General features: G+C 37.7%; 1 protein-coding gene across 2 annotated transcripts in view; it reads left to right on the forward strand.

Moving 5' to 3' along the window:
- IntS3 (integrator complex subunit 3) overlaps window positions 1-17,002 on the forward strand; it is a 1,056,838-nt gene that overhangs the window by 518,741 nt on the left and 521,095 nt on the right. For both annotated transcript variants that reach the window (XM_090368499.1, XM_090368500.1), the window contains one exon: window positions 10,339-10,433. In XM_090368499.1, coding sequence (XP_090224625.1) covers window positions 10,339-10,433 — 95 coding nt within the window. The remainder of the gene's footprint in view (window positions 1-10,338; window positions 10,434-17,002) is intronic.

Below are 17,002 nucleotides of genomic sequence, written 5' to 3' on the forward strand. Positions count from 1 at the left end.
CAATTTTAATTCCAACTCTTTTTTTCATCAGGTAACAGTAACACAACTGGGACATTCGGGCTATACTTGAAACTGTCATTTACTATATAATATCAGGGTAGATACACCATAGTTTACCCATAAGTTAGAACTATGTATGTATGTAGTGTGAAAGGCATCATTTTAATTGTATCTCATGTTGTGGGTGCCTTCACAACAAGATAGCTGGTATTGCACTACTTCAAATAAATAATGCTTCTCTAGTAGAGAAGACTACTGTTATTTATTTTCAGTGGATATCACCACCAAGACGATAGTTTCGAAGTGTTTTGGCTTCATCATCAGTGAGTGGGCAGGTACCCTAGTAATGCAACATGCCATCACAGTTGCGAAATTATTTCCACAATATGAGAGATGTGAAATTGTGTATAAATAATGATTATTAGAAGATGAAATGCACAAGGCATAATTTCTTATGGGTTTGGTAATTAACTATATAATATCAGTGTAGATACACCATAGTTTTCCCGTAAATTAGAACTACGTGTGTAGTGTGAAAGGCATCGTTTTAATTGTATCTCATATTGTGGATGCCTTCACAACGAGATAGCTGGTATTGCAATACTTCAAATAAATAATGCTTCTCTAGTAGAGAAGACTACTGTTATTTATTTTCAGTGGATACCACCCCCCCAGACGATCATTTCAAAGCTAGTTGGCATCTCTCATATTGTGGAAATAACTTCCCAACTGTGATGGCATGTTGCATTACCAGGGTACCTGCCCACTCACTGATGATGATGAAGCCAAAAAGCTTTGAAACGATTGTCTGGGTGGATCCACTGAAAATAAATAACAGTCTTCTCTACTAGAGAAGTGTTATTTATTTAAAGTAGTGCAATACCAGCTATCTTGTTGTGAAGGCACCCACAATATAAGATACAATTAAAACGATGCCTTTCACACTACATACATAGTTCTAATTTATGGGTAAACTATGGTGTATCTACACCGATAATGCAGCGATTCCCAACCTTTTTGACCCGCAGATCCCTTTTTAGAATCAATTTCTATGGAGGAGCCTCTTAGGCTTACCCTATGTTTTCAAGCTAATGGTATTTAAGAGTAGTGTTACAGGGAGGGAAGAGGGGATAGATAATAAGGGAGTATATGTATACGTATAGTGCAAAAGCATCAATAATACATAGCCAAATCTGAATGAACAGAATATTAGCACAGTGGCCTCGTTTTAAGTTGTATCTCATATTGTGAATACCTTCACGAGTTGCCATGATATTGCACTACTTCGAATAAGTAATGCGTCACCTGAGGAGGAGAAGACTAATGTTACTTATTCTCAGTGGGTGGTGGTGGTGGTATCCATCTGAGAATAAATAACATTAGTCTTCTCCTCAGGTGAAGCATTACTTATTCGAAGTAGTGCAATATCATGGCAACTCGTTGTGAAGGTATTCACAATGTGAGATATAACTTAAAACGATGCCGCTTTGCTAATATTCTGTTCATTCAGATTTGGCTATGTATTATTGATGCTTGAGGCTTACACCCTAAATGCTTTATAGTAAAGAGATATTTAAACAATTGTACAATGTCCATGCAATAAAATTATATTTTAAAAACTTTGAAATTTACCATAATATCCCAATTTAATTTTAACTACCACCAATACACATGATATTATGAAAACTTGACTATACATAAAAGTTCTCCCAAAAATTCAAAAAATCAAACCATTTGCATTACAACAGATTTTACATTATTGGTGAAAACAATAATAAGGTCCATACAATAAACTCAGTTCCTCCAGTTTAATTATTACATCCAATTCAATTTAAATACATACTCGTTCATTACTTGTTATTCAGAATTTTTATTATTCATTATAGAAGACAATTCCTATTTAATTTTACTAACTACAGTGCAACAGTAAGCCTAAATTAAGACATAACATAAAATAACGTATAAATATTTAATGTATAAATAATAAATAATTAAATATTTAAATATATAAAAGACACCTGTGGTTGTATTTTTTTGCACAGTTTTCTTATTTCAGGTTCAGTTGATGATAATTGCAGGTGAATGTCTGGTTCTGAATTTAAGCGACTTCTGTATTTTGTTTTGGTACGCATATAGGCAGAAAATCCCGCTTCACAGAGATATATAGTTGAGGAAGGCAGTGATACTAAATTTGCTTTCTCAGACAAGATTTTGAATTCATCTTGCAAATGTAGCCAAAACCCTGGTAGACTTTTATTCTGAAACGCGATTTTTAGTTCGCTGTGAGATGTCGAGCTCATATTCTGCTGGGTTTAAGCTAGGTGGTTTTTTTGTTCACGATGAACACATTCAATACCCAATTAAAGTCATTAAGCGCCTTCTCTTGAGCTGTTAGAAAATAATGTTCAAACGAGTCTTTCAATGCTTCTTATTTTCTGTATTTTTTCTTGAATCTTGATATTATTTTCATCCAAGAAGCTTTTTGTAAGAGGGGAAACAATCAGTATGTTCCTTTTCCACGCACTCCAACCAATACATAAGTTTCCTTTTGAAAGAAGACATTTTGACGTTTGCATCAAAAACTGTGGCTGTTTTTCCTTGCAATGAGAGATTCATTTCGTTCATTTTGCTAAAAATGTCAGCTAAGTACACCAGTTTGCACACCCAGTCTTTATCATTTAAACCCGTCGCCGATAGAGCACTATGGTCCATTAAAAATGCTGCTACCTCTGCACGCAGTTCCATCAAGCGTGTCAGCGCTTTTCCTCGAGACAGCCACCTTACTTCAGTGTGCAGCAGGAGGGACTCATGGTGGCTTCCCATATCTTTACACATTAGTTTGAAGAGCATAAGCTTAGAAGGCATTTTTATCGAGTCTAGCTCATGTCTATGAAGAACGCAATGGCTGCTGCTACATTATTTTGCCTTATCTTTAATTTTGGCAACTGCTCCAGCATTTTGACCCATCATTGCCTTTGCACCATCAATGCATATATCTACACAGTTTTCCCTTGGTATTTCATTTGATGTGAAGAATTCATCCAAAAGGTTAAATATTTCACCCCCTGACGTGTTGGTTGGTAGTGATCTGCAAAGAAGAAGGTCCTCCTGATAGCTTTGTGAGTAAACATAGCGAACAATTACTATTAAAACCACCAACCCAGCGACGTCAGTCGATTCATTCATTTGTAGTGCAAATTTGGTACACCTTATGTGACTGATAAGTGTCTCTTTCACATCATCACTGATTTTTCTAGCAACGGTATTATTTGACAAAGGAATATTAGAGACAGACTCAACAGCTTCTTCATCAAGCAAACACTTGACAATATCGACTGTACATGGTTTAATAAGAGTCTCTGCAATGGTATGAGCTTCACCAGCTCAAGCTACATGGTAACTTATTAGATAGAAGCTTCAAGTATTTTTTCATTATTGGTTTTAACAAGTGTTGTCATGGTTTTCTGTGAAGCCAAAATTTCATTGCGATTTCTCCTAAAAAAAAATCAGACGGTTTATCTTTTAACTCTGGATGGTTTCCCTCAAACTGATGCCGCAATTTACCAGGAAACATTGAACTGTTGGTTAACACATTTCTGCAAATCACACAGAGAGGCCGACCATCATTTGTTTCTGTGAATCCCATGTTCAAGTAACTCTCTTCGTATCTTTGTTTTTTATTGGAAGGTCTTTCCCCCACTGCACCACTTCTGTCGCGTTTTTCAAACAGTAATTGTGGTGATGCCGCAGATTCATAAATAGTTTCTTTTGCAGAAAGTTCTTCAGACAAACAAACATTAGAATGCATCTCTCGGCTGTCACCTGTTTTTTTTCTCGTTGGCTCATCTGGCGAAGTAGTAGAGTGAGCTGTTAGTTTGTTCTCCTTTTCAAATGTAACATCTTTTTTCTTTGAAGTATCTGTTTTGAAGCCAGTGATCCATGCCTAACAGAAAATCACACAGGAATATAAGAATAACAGACTTTATCTTTTATAATCCAAAATACAAAGTAAAGCAACTAAAAATTTTATTACGAAATACAAACACTTACCTACTTGAAAACCAATAAAAGAACCTGGGTCAATCAATAATGTAGCATTTTTCTACCGGAAATATATTGCAGTAGCTCAGAGTTCGAATGTACAAGTAGAACAAAATACAACAGTTTATTAAAGAACACTTACAAAGTACACAAATAAATACTCACAAAGAGGTCAAATGCACTGAAAACTCGTGGAATAATTGCTAGGTAATTATAATGTTATTGCTACGAAAGTTAACTATGAAGTGACTTCAAGTCGACTAGCCAGCCTCTATTTATGTGGGGCTAAGTTTTGAGAAGCTTCAAGTGGATTCCAGGAATTCTCGAAGGGTCGAGAATGGACGAAAAACTTCTCAAATGTACAGTTCCAAGAAATCACACAAATATTCAGTTCCGGGAAAAGGTATTAAAACGCGGCATGCAACAGAATATGCGCAACAAGCTGGTGCTCCGCTCTGCCTTGTCGTCTGTCCGTCTCGTACTACAATAATTTTGAAGCTAATGGCAGCAAAATGACCGAATGTCATCTGCTAGAGAATGTGCAAAATTCAACTTCGCAAATTTTTATTCTGAATGTGATTTCTAGTTTTCTAATTTATGTTTCTACTTCTTTAATTTCATTCAATTTTTAGCTATTTTATTTTTCTGGAACGGCCACAGAGACCTTAGGGCTCCGTGGAGCACAGGTTGGAAACCACTGCACTGAACAGTGCACTGTTGAGTCAGTTTGGTGTGACATAAGCACTGTGAAAGCAAAAATAAGAGTAGGAGTGTGTTATAGGCCTAATGACTCGAATGAGTACAATGAACAATTGTACAGAGAAATAGAGTGGGCTAGTAAATCAGAATGTCTTATAATGGGGAATTTTAACTTCCCAGTTATTGACTGGAACTTGTGGGTTGTCACTCACACACTAGTAAGACTTTTGTGGATTTATTGGATGATTGTTTTCTGCAGCAGCATGTTCGAGAGGCAACCAGAGAGGGTAATACTCTTGATCTGGTTATCAACAGTGATCGTTCGTGTATTAAGAATTTGCAAATAAAGGAACCACTAGGTGGCAATAATCGCAGTGTACTGATGTGGAATTTACTTAAAGATATAATAACAATAACAGGGATAAAAGAAAGGGTTTTTGCTTCCGTAAAGGTGAGTACAGTGGTCTCAGACAGTTTTTAAATTCTGTACAGTGGGATTAACTGACAATGTTACCAACCGCAAATTCTAAGTGGCAAGCATTCAAGGAATTAATCATGGAAGCTACTAAAAATTTCATACCTATTAAGAAATATTGTTCAAGGTTTAGGCCTAAATGGTTATCAAATGAACTAATGAGACTCGTGGCACAGAAGAAAAATGCATGGGATGCATATAAATTATCAAGTGACTCAGAAACCTATGGCAGGTATAAGCTAGTCTGTAATCAGGTTACAAAGGAGGTTAGGTAGGCGAAGGCAGATTACGAGAAATCTTGGGCAAAAGATGCTAAGAAAAACAGCAAGGATTTCTTTACTTATATAAATGCTAAAATGAAGGAGATGAATCTGATTGGTCCACTTGATATCGATGGATCGACTGTTGATGATCCTGCTCAGATAGCAAACAAACTGAATGAGTATTTTTCATCTACATTCACACATGAGGAGTTATTAAGGTTTGAAAATGGCAGAGATTTTATTATCAAATTGTAGCAGGGTGCTTAATGATTTTGTAATAACTGAGAGCAAAGTGGAGGAGAAATTGTTGAAGTTAAACGTAAGAAAAGCACCTGGGGTGGATGGGATCTATCCAGTTATATTAAAGGAGGCGGCAAAGCAACTAAGCAAACCCTTAGCCATAATTATGAGAGCATCCTTGGACTCAGGGGAGGTTCCCACGGACTGGAGATGTGAAAATGTATCCCCAATTCACAAAGGGGGATCAAAGGGTGACACGAGTAATTACAGACCAGTTAGTTTAACTTCTGTTCCGGGTAAAATAATGGAGTCACTGGTTAAAGATGCACTGCAGGGTCATCTAGACAAGACTGCAGCAATAATTCAAACACAGCATGGGTTTGTTAAGGGAAAGTCTTTTCTGAGAAATTTGATAGGATATTATGATGTGGTTACAAAGGAACTGGATGCAAAAAATAATCTTGATATCATATATTTGGATTTCAGGAAAGCTTTTGACACTGTTGCGCATGGAAGACTATTGTACAAATTGGAGCAGCTCTTTGTGGACTAATGTTATTAGTGGAGTCCCACAGGGTTCGGTGTTGGTGTCCTCTGTTGTTTTGTATATTTATCAATGATATTGATGAAGGTATATATCAGACTTAGTGTCGAAGTTTGCAGATGATACAAAGGTTGGCAGGGTCACTAATGACAGTAATGGCAGTGTGCTACTGCAACAGGATCTAGATAATTTGGGAAGATGGGCTAAGAAGCGGCAACTGAAGTTTAACCTTGACAAATGCAAAGTAGTGCATATGGGTAGAAGTAACCCCAGAGAAACGTACCAACTGTGTGGTACTACACTTAAGGAGGTAGAAAATGAAAAAGACCTGGGAGTAATTGTGCACTCAGATATGAAGTTTTCTGATCAATGCAGACAGGCTGCCAGGGTGGGTCATGGGGTTTTTTCAATGATATATAGGAATCTTGCTAGCAGGGAAAAGGAGGTGATTGTCCCTCTGTATAAGGCAATGGTCAGGCCACGCCTTGAGTACTGTGTACAGGTCTGGAGGCCTCATTTTAGGAAGGATGTAGATTTGCTTGAGCATGTGCAGAGAAGGGCAACAAGATTGGTGAGGAGGAATGAACGGATCCTCTTACCAAGAGAGGCTTAAGTTCTGCAAATTGCAGTGGCTGGAGACTAAGCACCTGCACGGTGATCTGATTGAAGTGTATAAGGTCTTGAATGGGTTGAGCATGCTGAATTCTGATGGGATCTACCACTTGTTCAGATTAAGAACCTAAGGTGGCTTAAATTCAAATTAAGAAAAGACAGATGTAGAATAGATGTGCGGAAATTTGCCTTTAGCCAGCGGGTGGTTAATTGCTGGAACAAACTTCCATCTCTCACTGTGGAAGTTGATAAGTTAAATAAATTTAAGGAGGAACTGGACAAGCATTTGGAGGGAATGGTGTGATTTTTTTTTTTTTTTTGGCTGATGCTGCATATTCTCATACACTTGCTTTCATCACATGCCACTACTACTAATACTGTATTATATAGTTAATAACCAAACCCATAAGAAATTATGCCTTGTGCATTTCGTCTTATAATTGAAAATGTCATGTATGCAGATGATCTTTGAGTGTGGTTTCCATTGAAAGATAACTGCAATGATTAAAATTGAAACTTGAATAAAATGCAATGGCATTGATTAACTGAGGAGAAACAGTGATATAATCCTGGAAAATTTATTCTCTTTAACCAAAACCTGTTTTAAATCTTAAAGGCATAGAAAATGCCCATGACAAATTCCATATGACCATTAGGTTAGGTGCAGTCTTAGACACCAAACTAAATTTAATCAAAACAATTCATAAACATTAGAATTAGTATAGGCATATGATGCAAGAAAGCAAGCTTATATAGCATCAGCCAAAAAAAAAAAAAAAAAACCCTTTCCACTTCACCCATCAATTCACTCCAAATATTTGTCTAGTTCTGCTTAGAAATAATTTAAGTTGCTGACTTCGACTGCAACAGGTGGAAGTTTGTTCCAACTATCAACTACCCGCTGGCTAAAGGTCAATTTCCACACATCTATTCTAGAATTTATGTCCCCTCCTGTCAGTAATCTGATCAAAAGGAAGAATCCCATTAGCATTCAGCATACTCAATCCATTCAAGGCCTTATACATCTCAATTAGATCACCTCACAGGTGCCTAGTCTCCAGAAGCTGCAATTTGCAGAACTTAAGCCTTTCTTCATAAGAGCACCCCTTTGTTCCCTTCACCAATCTGATTGCCCTTCTCTGTACTCATTCCAGTAGCTTACATCTTTGCTAAAATCATGCCGCCAGACCTGTATACAGTACACAAGGTGTGGCCATTGCGTTATACAAGGGGACAATCACCCTCTTATCCCTACTAGCATATATCATTGACAAGACAGCATGAGCTATTCTTGCAGCCTTTTTGCACTTCTCAGAAAACTTCATACCTTACTGCACAATTACCCCCAGGTCCCTTTCATTCTCCACGACCTTGAGTGTAGTACCACCCAGTTGAGATGTTACTGCTATCCATATGCAGTACTTTACATTGATCAATGTTAAACTTCAGTTTCCACCTCTCAGCCCATCTCTTTTTTTCAAATCCTTGAACAGTATTTCTTAGTTGGTATGAAAAGCCTCGTAGCTTGCAAGGTTAATTCCATGAATGCTTCCCATTTAGAATTTGCGTTATTAATATCATCTCTTGGTTCCACTGTATAGAATTTAAAAAGTTTCTTGAGACCATTTTAGTCAACTTTACGAAAGCAAAAACCCTTCCCCTTATCCCTGATGGTAGTTACATCTATAAGTAAATCCCACATCAGTACACTGTGATCTCTCCCACCTAGTGGTTCCTTTATGTGCAGATTCTTAACATATGAAGAATCACTGCTGATAATCAGATGAAGAGTATTTCTCCCTCTGGTTGTCTCTCGAACATGTTGTGGTAGAAAACAATCATCCAATAAATCCACAAAAGTCTTGCTGGTGTGTGTGTGAGACCAACCCACAAGTTCCAGTCTGTATCTGGGGAGTTAAAATCCCCCATTATGAGACAACCTGATTGCTGACCCACTCTATTTCCCTGTACAGTTGGTCATTGTAATCAGAGTCATTAGGCCTATAACACACTCCTGCTCTCAACTTGGTTTTCCCAGTGCTTATGTCACACCAAACCGACTCAACACTGCGCTGTCCACCTCTGTCAACTGGATGCACTTCCTTAGATTGTATTTTTTTTAATTAAAAGCATAATCCCTCCTCCCATCCTATCATGTCTGTTCTTTCTGTACACATTGTACTCCCAAAATTCCAGTTCTGTATTCCTTCTATCTGTGTGACACCACATCTCTGATATCCCAACAATATCCACTTTTGATGTCTTGATCAGTACTTCAAATTCATCAAATTTATTTACTATTCTCTTAGCATTGGTGTACATTAACCAATGCTAGGAGTACAATACGTACATCTATTTTTACAATTAGTTACCTTAACACAACCCATGTATTTACTTGTTCCATGGCACCTCTGTAGTCAGGTGGGCAGGAGCAGTAGTGTGTAGCACACGCTTCTTGATTCGACCGGGGTTCGAGCCCATGACCACCAAATACGGAGGATGCGGAAAGGTCAGGGAATGACCACCGCATATGCTCCTAAAAACCAAATAACAACAATAACTTGTTCCGTGATAACTCCCAGCAGTAGCTCTTTGCTTTCCAAGAATCACTTTTGTCAGGCTCTGGCTACCATTAATCTATTAGTCTGTGAATCCCCCCAAGCTTGCAGTTTTCCAACCCACCTAACATTGCCTCTATAGCATCAGCAAATATTCTTGCACCCTTTCTATTTAATTTTATCCCACTCTATAGAAACAATCCCTCTTGTTAGCAAGCAGACTACGCTGAGAAAAATTCTATCCCATGTTCCTTGCACAATCTCTCTAGTGCGAATTGATTGAAAAGGCTCTCATCATATACTCCCTTCTATCGTGTGTGGGCAGAATTGCAGACACTTTCAAATTTAACCCTAACTTGCGATTTTTTTCAGTATTGATCTGCACTTGTTAAGTAAGTCCGCAGATCTCTTTCTCATAATGTCATTAGTGCCATTGGGTACAACAGTATCACCTTTGTGTCCTTAAAAGATGATATCTGCTCTAAAATGTCATCAACTTTTGCCCCTGGGAGACGTATCTTGGTCCTATTCCATGTATCCCTTTTGCACAATATATTTTCCATCTCCCTACAATAGAGAGACAAAAACATGTGCATGCATTGTTTCTTTCTATTAGAAATTTCATTCATGTTATTCTTATATCTTTTGGAGGACTAAAGAGGAATATACAAAAACCTCTTTTGTCACCGTGTTCTGCTTATATACTTGTGTCTTTATATTTGTAATGTTGGTTTTAAACATTACACATGAACTTTAATATATTTAGTTTCTTAAATATTTAATTAAGTTATTATCTTAGCACATTCCTTATTATGATTTTTGGAATTGACTAAGCAGCTTATATTGGTTGTGTAGTTTGCATGTTATCATTTTTTAAATTTATTTTTTGTTATCTTTTTCTTCTAGGTCCTTATCACCTCTCTTTGATAACTCAAAATTAGATCGAGAGTTAAGAGCAATGATAAGAGAGTCTTTTGCAGAATTCTGTTCCCCAGTTGAAAGTAAGATTTAAATAAGAAAAAAAGGTGGAAATTTTGAAATTTTCATTACTGATCATATCATATTATTAAAATGATAAGATTACTACCTATATTAGCACACGTTTTCTTTCTCCTATTTCCCCGCATCAAAATGATTGGACATAGAAATAGTGGTCATTATCAAAGGAAAGATGCTGAATATGTGCAGTAAACTTTTGTATGGCATTATTTCTCCATATTTATAATAGTTCAAAGTTGAACAGAGCCTTTAATGATATTTCTGATTAAGGTATTAAATTGGTAAAAAAAATTTCTCTTCTAAAAACGTAAATTCAGACATAGATTAGCGTAAATTTAGATGTAAATCAAATTTAGATTAAGTGGGATGAACTTGATGATGCTACTAACAAAAATTCTAAATGGAAAGCATTCAAAAAATTAATCTTGGAAGCTACTAGACTTTTCATGCCAACAAAGAAATATCTTTCAAAGCTTAGGATTAAATGTAGGTCAGATGAGCTAATCAGACTTTAGCACATGATGCAAGAAAGCAAGCCTATATAGCATCAGCCACAAAAAAAAAAAAAAATAAATAAATAAAAAAAGCACCTTTCTCATTTCGCCCATTGACTTCTGCCTTGAATCTATTTAAGCTATCAACTACAACAACAGACGGCAGTTTGTTCCAAAATTCAACCACTCGCTGGCTAAAGGCAAACTTCCACACATCTATCCTTCCAACAACTGTCTTTCCTTAATTTCAATTTATGCCCTCTCAGGCGATTATTCTGAGCAAGAGAAAGAATCCCACCGACATTGAGCATGCTCAAACCATTCAAGGCTTTATATGCCTCAATCAGATCAACTTTCAGATGCCTAGTCTCTAGACACTGTAATTTGCAAAACTTAAGCCTTTCTTCTTAGAGCAACCATTTGTTCCATTCACTAATCTTGTTGCCCTTCTCTGTACTCCTTCCAATAGTTCTACGTCATTTTTAAAATGAGCCCTCCAGAGCTGTATACAGTACTCAAGGTGTGACCTGACCATTGCCATATATAAAAACGTCACAGGGTATCGTGACTCACACGGAAATAGCAGATGGCGATTTACGGGTGAGTAATGATTTAATCCGTTGTGGAACCTGTGGAATGTTTTCCAAGGTCAACCTGGTGACTAATCCTACCTCACCTGTGGATTCTTTTCTTTGTGATCGATGTAAGGAGTGCACCGATCTTAAATTGCAATTTGGTGCACTGATGGAACAATTTGAGTCCCTGAAAAAACGAGTGCTTGCCCTTGAGAATAATGCATCTGGGAGCTTGTCAGGGACTCAAAACTCCAGCAATCTACCAAGTGATGCACACCCGATTCGAGCCTCAAAACAGAAAAACCAAGTGCAGACTACTCTGGTTACAAAGGACATTGTTTTATTAGGAGACTCCATTATCGGGGAAATGGGGAATATTTTTTGTAATAAAGATAGGTGGAGCAGAACCAGGGTATGTCTGCTGGGAGCAACTATTGATGATATCACCAACAGATTGTCAGATTTTAAAGGGGGTAAAGAAAATATTATTATTCATGTGGGGACAAATGATATTAAACGTACATGATCTGACGATTTGTTGGAAAAATACAGGACCATGCTGAGGAAATGTCGCGAGCTAGGCCATAATGTCTATGTGTCTGCGATTCTGCCCAGACACGATAGGAGGGATTATATGTTAAGAGCCTTGTGGATTAACTCAAGACTTGAAGGAATCTGCAAGGCTTTAGGGGGTAAATTTCTATCATCATGGCCCACACTTGTAGGTAGAAGGAATTTGTTTTGTAGAGACGGGATACACTTAAACAAAGGTGGTGCAAATGTTTTTGCCAGTATTATTGAGGATACCTTAAAGGTTCAGGGAAACTGCTAGTTAGGGGGGATGTGGGTAATACTGACACGCGTTTATCTGATAATATTGGTCAAAGTAACGCTTGCACATAACTTAAGAGTTCTTATCTGTTACCCCAACTGGACGTATTATCTAGATGTTCTGGGGACAGAAACATTTCACGTGAGCGGGTAGCTAATATCAGGGAAGAGAGCCTAAAAAACTTCAAGGGTTGTGTTAGGGTTGTTAAATATACAAGAACAGTAAATCTTAATTGTTTATACAGTAACGTTAGAAGTGTCGTCAATAAAATGAGCGAATTCAAACTGCTGGTTAAAACAAGTAACGCGGACATAATAGGGCTTACAGAGACGTGGTGCCACCCGGAAATTGGGGATGATGAGTTTCAATACGGCTTGTATAATGTATTTAGGAAGGATAGGGTAGATAGAAGGGGTGGTGGGGTAATGCTTCTTATCAGAAGCAGCCTGAGTGCGACGATAGCTTTCCCGGATTCAGACATTTCATATGCTAGTATAGAGTCTGTATGGTGTGAGATAGTTGGAAACAAAGGTATAATGCGAGTAGGAGTATTCTACAGACCAGGTGATTGTGAAGATTATGACAAAAGCCTCTACATGCAAATGGAATGGGCAAGTAAGCGTCAATGCCTTATTATGGGTGATTTCAATTTGCCTCTAATTGATTGGAGTAAATGGGAAGGAAACTCGACATGGGGAACAAAATTTTTAAATCAACTAGATGACTGTTATTGTATCAACATGTCAGGGACTAGAGAAAAGAATATCCTAGACCTCATCATCATCCATGAATCAGATGACATAACAGGGCTGACAGTAGAGGAACCAGTAGCAGGAAGTGATCACGGAGTTCTACGGTGGATGATGACGAGAGAGGTAGCAGAAGTAAAAGGCAAAGGAATGGGTTTTAATTTCAGAAAAGGAAATTACGATGCCATAAGGTACTACATGGCCTTTATTAACTGGGTGGATATCGCGCAGAGAATGAATACAATTAAACTGTGGTACACTTTTAAAACATTAATCACAGATGCCTTGAATGCGTATATACCATTAAAAAAATACTCCACGAGAAGGGTTCTAAGTTGGGTGAATAGTGAAGTTGCCACATTACTTGAGCAGAAAAAGGTGGCATGGAAAGGTTACAGAGCAATAAAAAGTACTGAAGCCTATAACAGCTACAAGGTGATGTGTAATAGATCCACAGAAAAGGTTTGATAGGCAAAGGCAGTTTATGAGAAATCACTAGCAAAGAGGGGGGGGGATAAAGAATTCTTCACATATATAAATGCCAAGAAGAGCAGGACAAACCAGATCGGACCTTTACTTAAGGGAAAGGGGATAGTAATAAATACACCAGCTGCCGTTGCAGATGAACTCAACAGTTATTTTGCATAGATATTTACAAATGAAAAGCCCTTTTGTGGCATTGGGAAATTTTGCGAGCGAAGTTAAAAAATATGTAATTAATGATATTGAAATTTCGCAAGATTATTTAATGAAAAAACTTTCGAGCCTACAGACCAGTAAGGCTCCTGGAGTTCATGGAATATACACTATAATCTTAAGGGAGGCAGCAAGCGAGTGCGTTGAACAATTGAGGCTAATTATGCGAGCATCACTGGACTCTGGGGAGATTCCCTTGGAATGGAATAGTACAAATGTATCTCCCATACTTAAGGGTGGCTCTAAAAGTGAAGTTGGAAATTATCGACCTGTCAGTCTAACTTCAGTAGTAGGGAAAATCATGGAGGCAATGATCAAGGGTGGAATTCAGGATTATTTGGATCGAATTGAAATTCTCAAGGATACTCAGCATGGTTTTGTAAAGGGAAAATCATGTTTAACAAATCTGGTTCGCTATTTCGAAAGGGTCACTCACGAGCTGGATTTAGGGAATAATTTTGACATTGTTTATTTAGATTTCAGCAAAGCTTTTGACTCTGCCCCACATGAGCGGTTGCTTTATAAGCTCGAACAGGTTGGAATCAGTGGGAAAATCCTAAGATGGATAGAAGGATGGCTTCAGGGCAGGAGGCAGAGGGTTGTGATAAATGGCTGTTCCTCAGATTGGGACCACTGTTGTTTTTAATTTTCATAAATGACATTGATGAAGGGATAGAGGGCGTGATGTCTAAATTTGGAGATGATGTTAAAATTGGTAGAGTAGTTAATGATCACTGTCAAGCTGAGCTTCAGAGAGACGTAGATAGACTTCAGGAATGGTCAGAAAAATGGCAGCTATGCTTTAATCCAACAAAGTGTAAGGTATTACACCTGGGAAACAGTAATCCCAAAATAACTTATTCACTTGGTGGAGTTCAACTAAACCCAGTACTGTAGGAAAGGGACTTGGATGTTACGATACGGTCAGATATGAAATTCTCTGAGCATTGTAAACAGGTTGCAAGGAAGGCCCATGGTGTCCTATGGATGATCTATCGAACTTTTGCAAGTAGAGATAGGGACGTGATAATCCCATTATATAAGGCTTATGTTAGACCACACTTGGAATACTGTGTTCAAGTATCGAGACTGCACCTAAAGAAAGACATTGAGCTTCTTGAAAGGGTGCAAAGACGGGTAACTCGCCTGGTGAGATCGGCAAAGGGCATCCTTATGAAGAAAGACTCCGAATATGTGGGTTACAGAGTTTGGAAACTAGACACCCTAGAGGAGATTTGATTGAGGTGTTTAAGGCTCTGAGAGGCATCAGTAAAATGAATGAGGACGAAAATTTCAAGATTATAAATGATGCTAGAACTAGGGGACAAATTCAAGTTACGGGGGGAAATGTTTATATTGGACTGCAGGAAGTTTTATTTTAGCCAGCAAGTTATAAATTACTGGAATAAGTTGCCTTCGTGGGTGGTAGAGGCCGACAGTTTGGGGAAAGTCAAAGGTCATTTGGATAGTACTTTCGGGTAAGGGAAGCGCATAGGATGATTTCCTTTTTTTTTTTTTTTTTTTATTAATTATTATTATTTATTTATTTATTTTATTTTATTTTTATTTTATTTTTTTTTTTTTTGTTTTTATCATTGTTTTGTTCGGATTTTTTTTTTTTTTTTTTTTCTTGCACCATGCGGCTGTTACTAATACTAATATACAAGGGGATAATCACCTCCTTATCCCTACTAGAAAAATTCCTCTATATCATTGACAAAACACCGTGACCTTCTTTTGCAGACCATCTGCACTGCTCAGAGCCTTCCTATCTGCCTGCACAATTACCCCCAGGTCCTTTTCATTCTCTACCAGTGTAGTCGCACATAGTTGATACGTTCATCTGGGGTTTCTGCTTCCCATATGCAGTATTTTACATTTTTCAAAGTTAAACTTCATTTGCCACTTCTCAGACACCTGCTCAATTTTTCTAGTTCCGGTTGCAGCAGCATACTTTCATAAGTGTCCTTAACAACCTTCCCAACCTTCATATCGTCTGCAAACTTGGATATTAAACCTAATATACCGTCATCAATATCATTAATAAATACGGAAAACAACAATGAACCCAAAACTGAGCCCTGGGGGACTCCACTATTAACATCATCCAGGAAGAGCAGTGTCCATTGATTACTACCCTCTGTCTTCTCCCACTCAACCATCCCTTTATCAGTAGCAGCAATTTGCCTCCAGTGATACACTGCTCCAATTTGTTCAGCAGTCTTCCATGTGCTATAGTATTAAAAGCCTTTCTAAGATTCAAATATATGATATCAAAGTTATTTCCTGCATCTAGTTCCTTTGACCACATCATAGTATCCAATCAAATTGGTCAGGCAAGATATCCCCTTAACAAACCTATGCTGTGTCTGAGCTATAACTGAAGTCTTGTCTAGATGATCCTGCAGTGCTTCTTTAACCAGTGCCTCCATTAATTTCCCCGAACAGAACTTAAACTAACAGTCTGTAATTACTTTTGTCGCCCTTTGATCCTCCTTTGTGGATTGGGGTCACATTTTCACATCCTCAGTCCATGAGTACCTCCCCTGAATCCAAGGAAGCTCTCATAATGATGGCTAAGGGTTTGCTTAGCCGAACACTTCCGTATGATACCCTCCAGAAATTAAAACGGAAAAAACGAAAAAATCGACAACTTACCAGTACATTAGAGTAAAATATGAATAATTAAATAATCAATTTAACACAATTCAAATCAATTTAAAACAATTAAAAATCAAATTAACGAAATTAAAAGAATCTAACAAAAATATTCAAAACAATTTTCCTTCCGACTTTCCTTCCGACTTAACGCTTTTCGACCATATGTGGTGATCACAGGAATGAAAATTACCGAATCAGTTTTCTTTTGGTAGTTGTTGGCGTATAGGCTTCTCTGTCCATAATGCACCTTCCAAGGTTTTTGCAGTACTTTGATCCAAGCCCGAGGCGGGAATCGAACCTGTGACCTCTGGGTTGCCAGGTAGGCACTTTACCCACCCGGCTAGCCCGGTCGGCCCAAATCGGGTTAAACCTGAAACTTAAAAAGCGATTATTTGTCTTTGCGCTTGCACGTAAAGGTCCACTCATCGGAGATTAAATATGGCCGCCGAACATTAACAGAATTCTCGTGTAATTTAATTTCCACTTTTTCTGCAATTAATAGTCTCGTATAATTACATTGAACATTAAGTATTTTGGCCTCGTTAAATAAGAAAGTGTGTTTTT

This window comes from Mastigoproctus giganteus, chromosome 2, assembly GCF_048544385.1.
Source record: "Mastigoproctus giganteus isolate SK-2022 chromosome 2, ASM4854438v1, whole genome shotgun sequence".
Classification (NCBI taxonomy): domain Eukaryota; kingdom Metazoa; phylum Arthropoda; class Arachnida; order Uropygi; family Thelyphonidae; genus Mastigoproctus; species Mastigoproctus giganteus.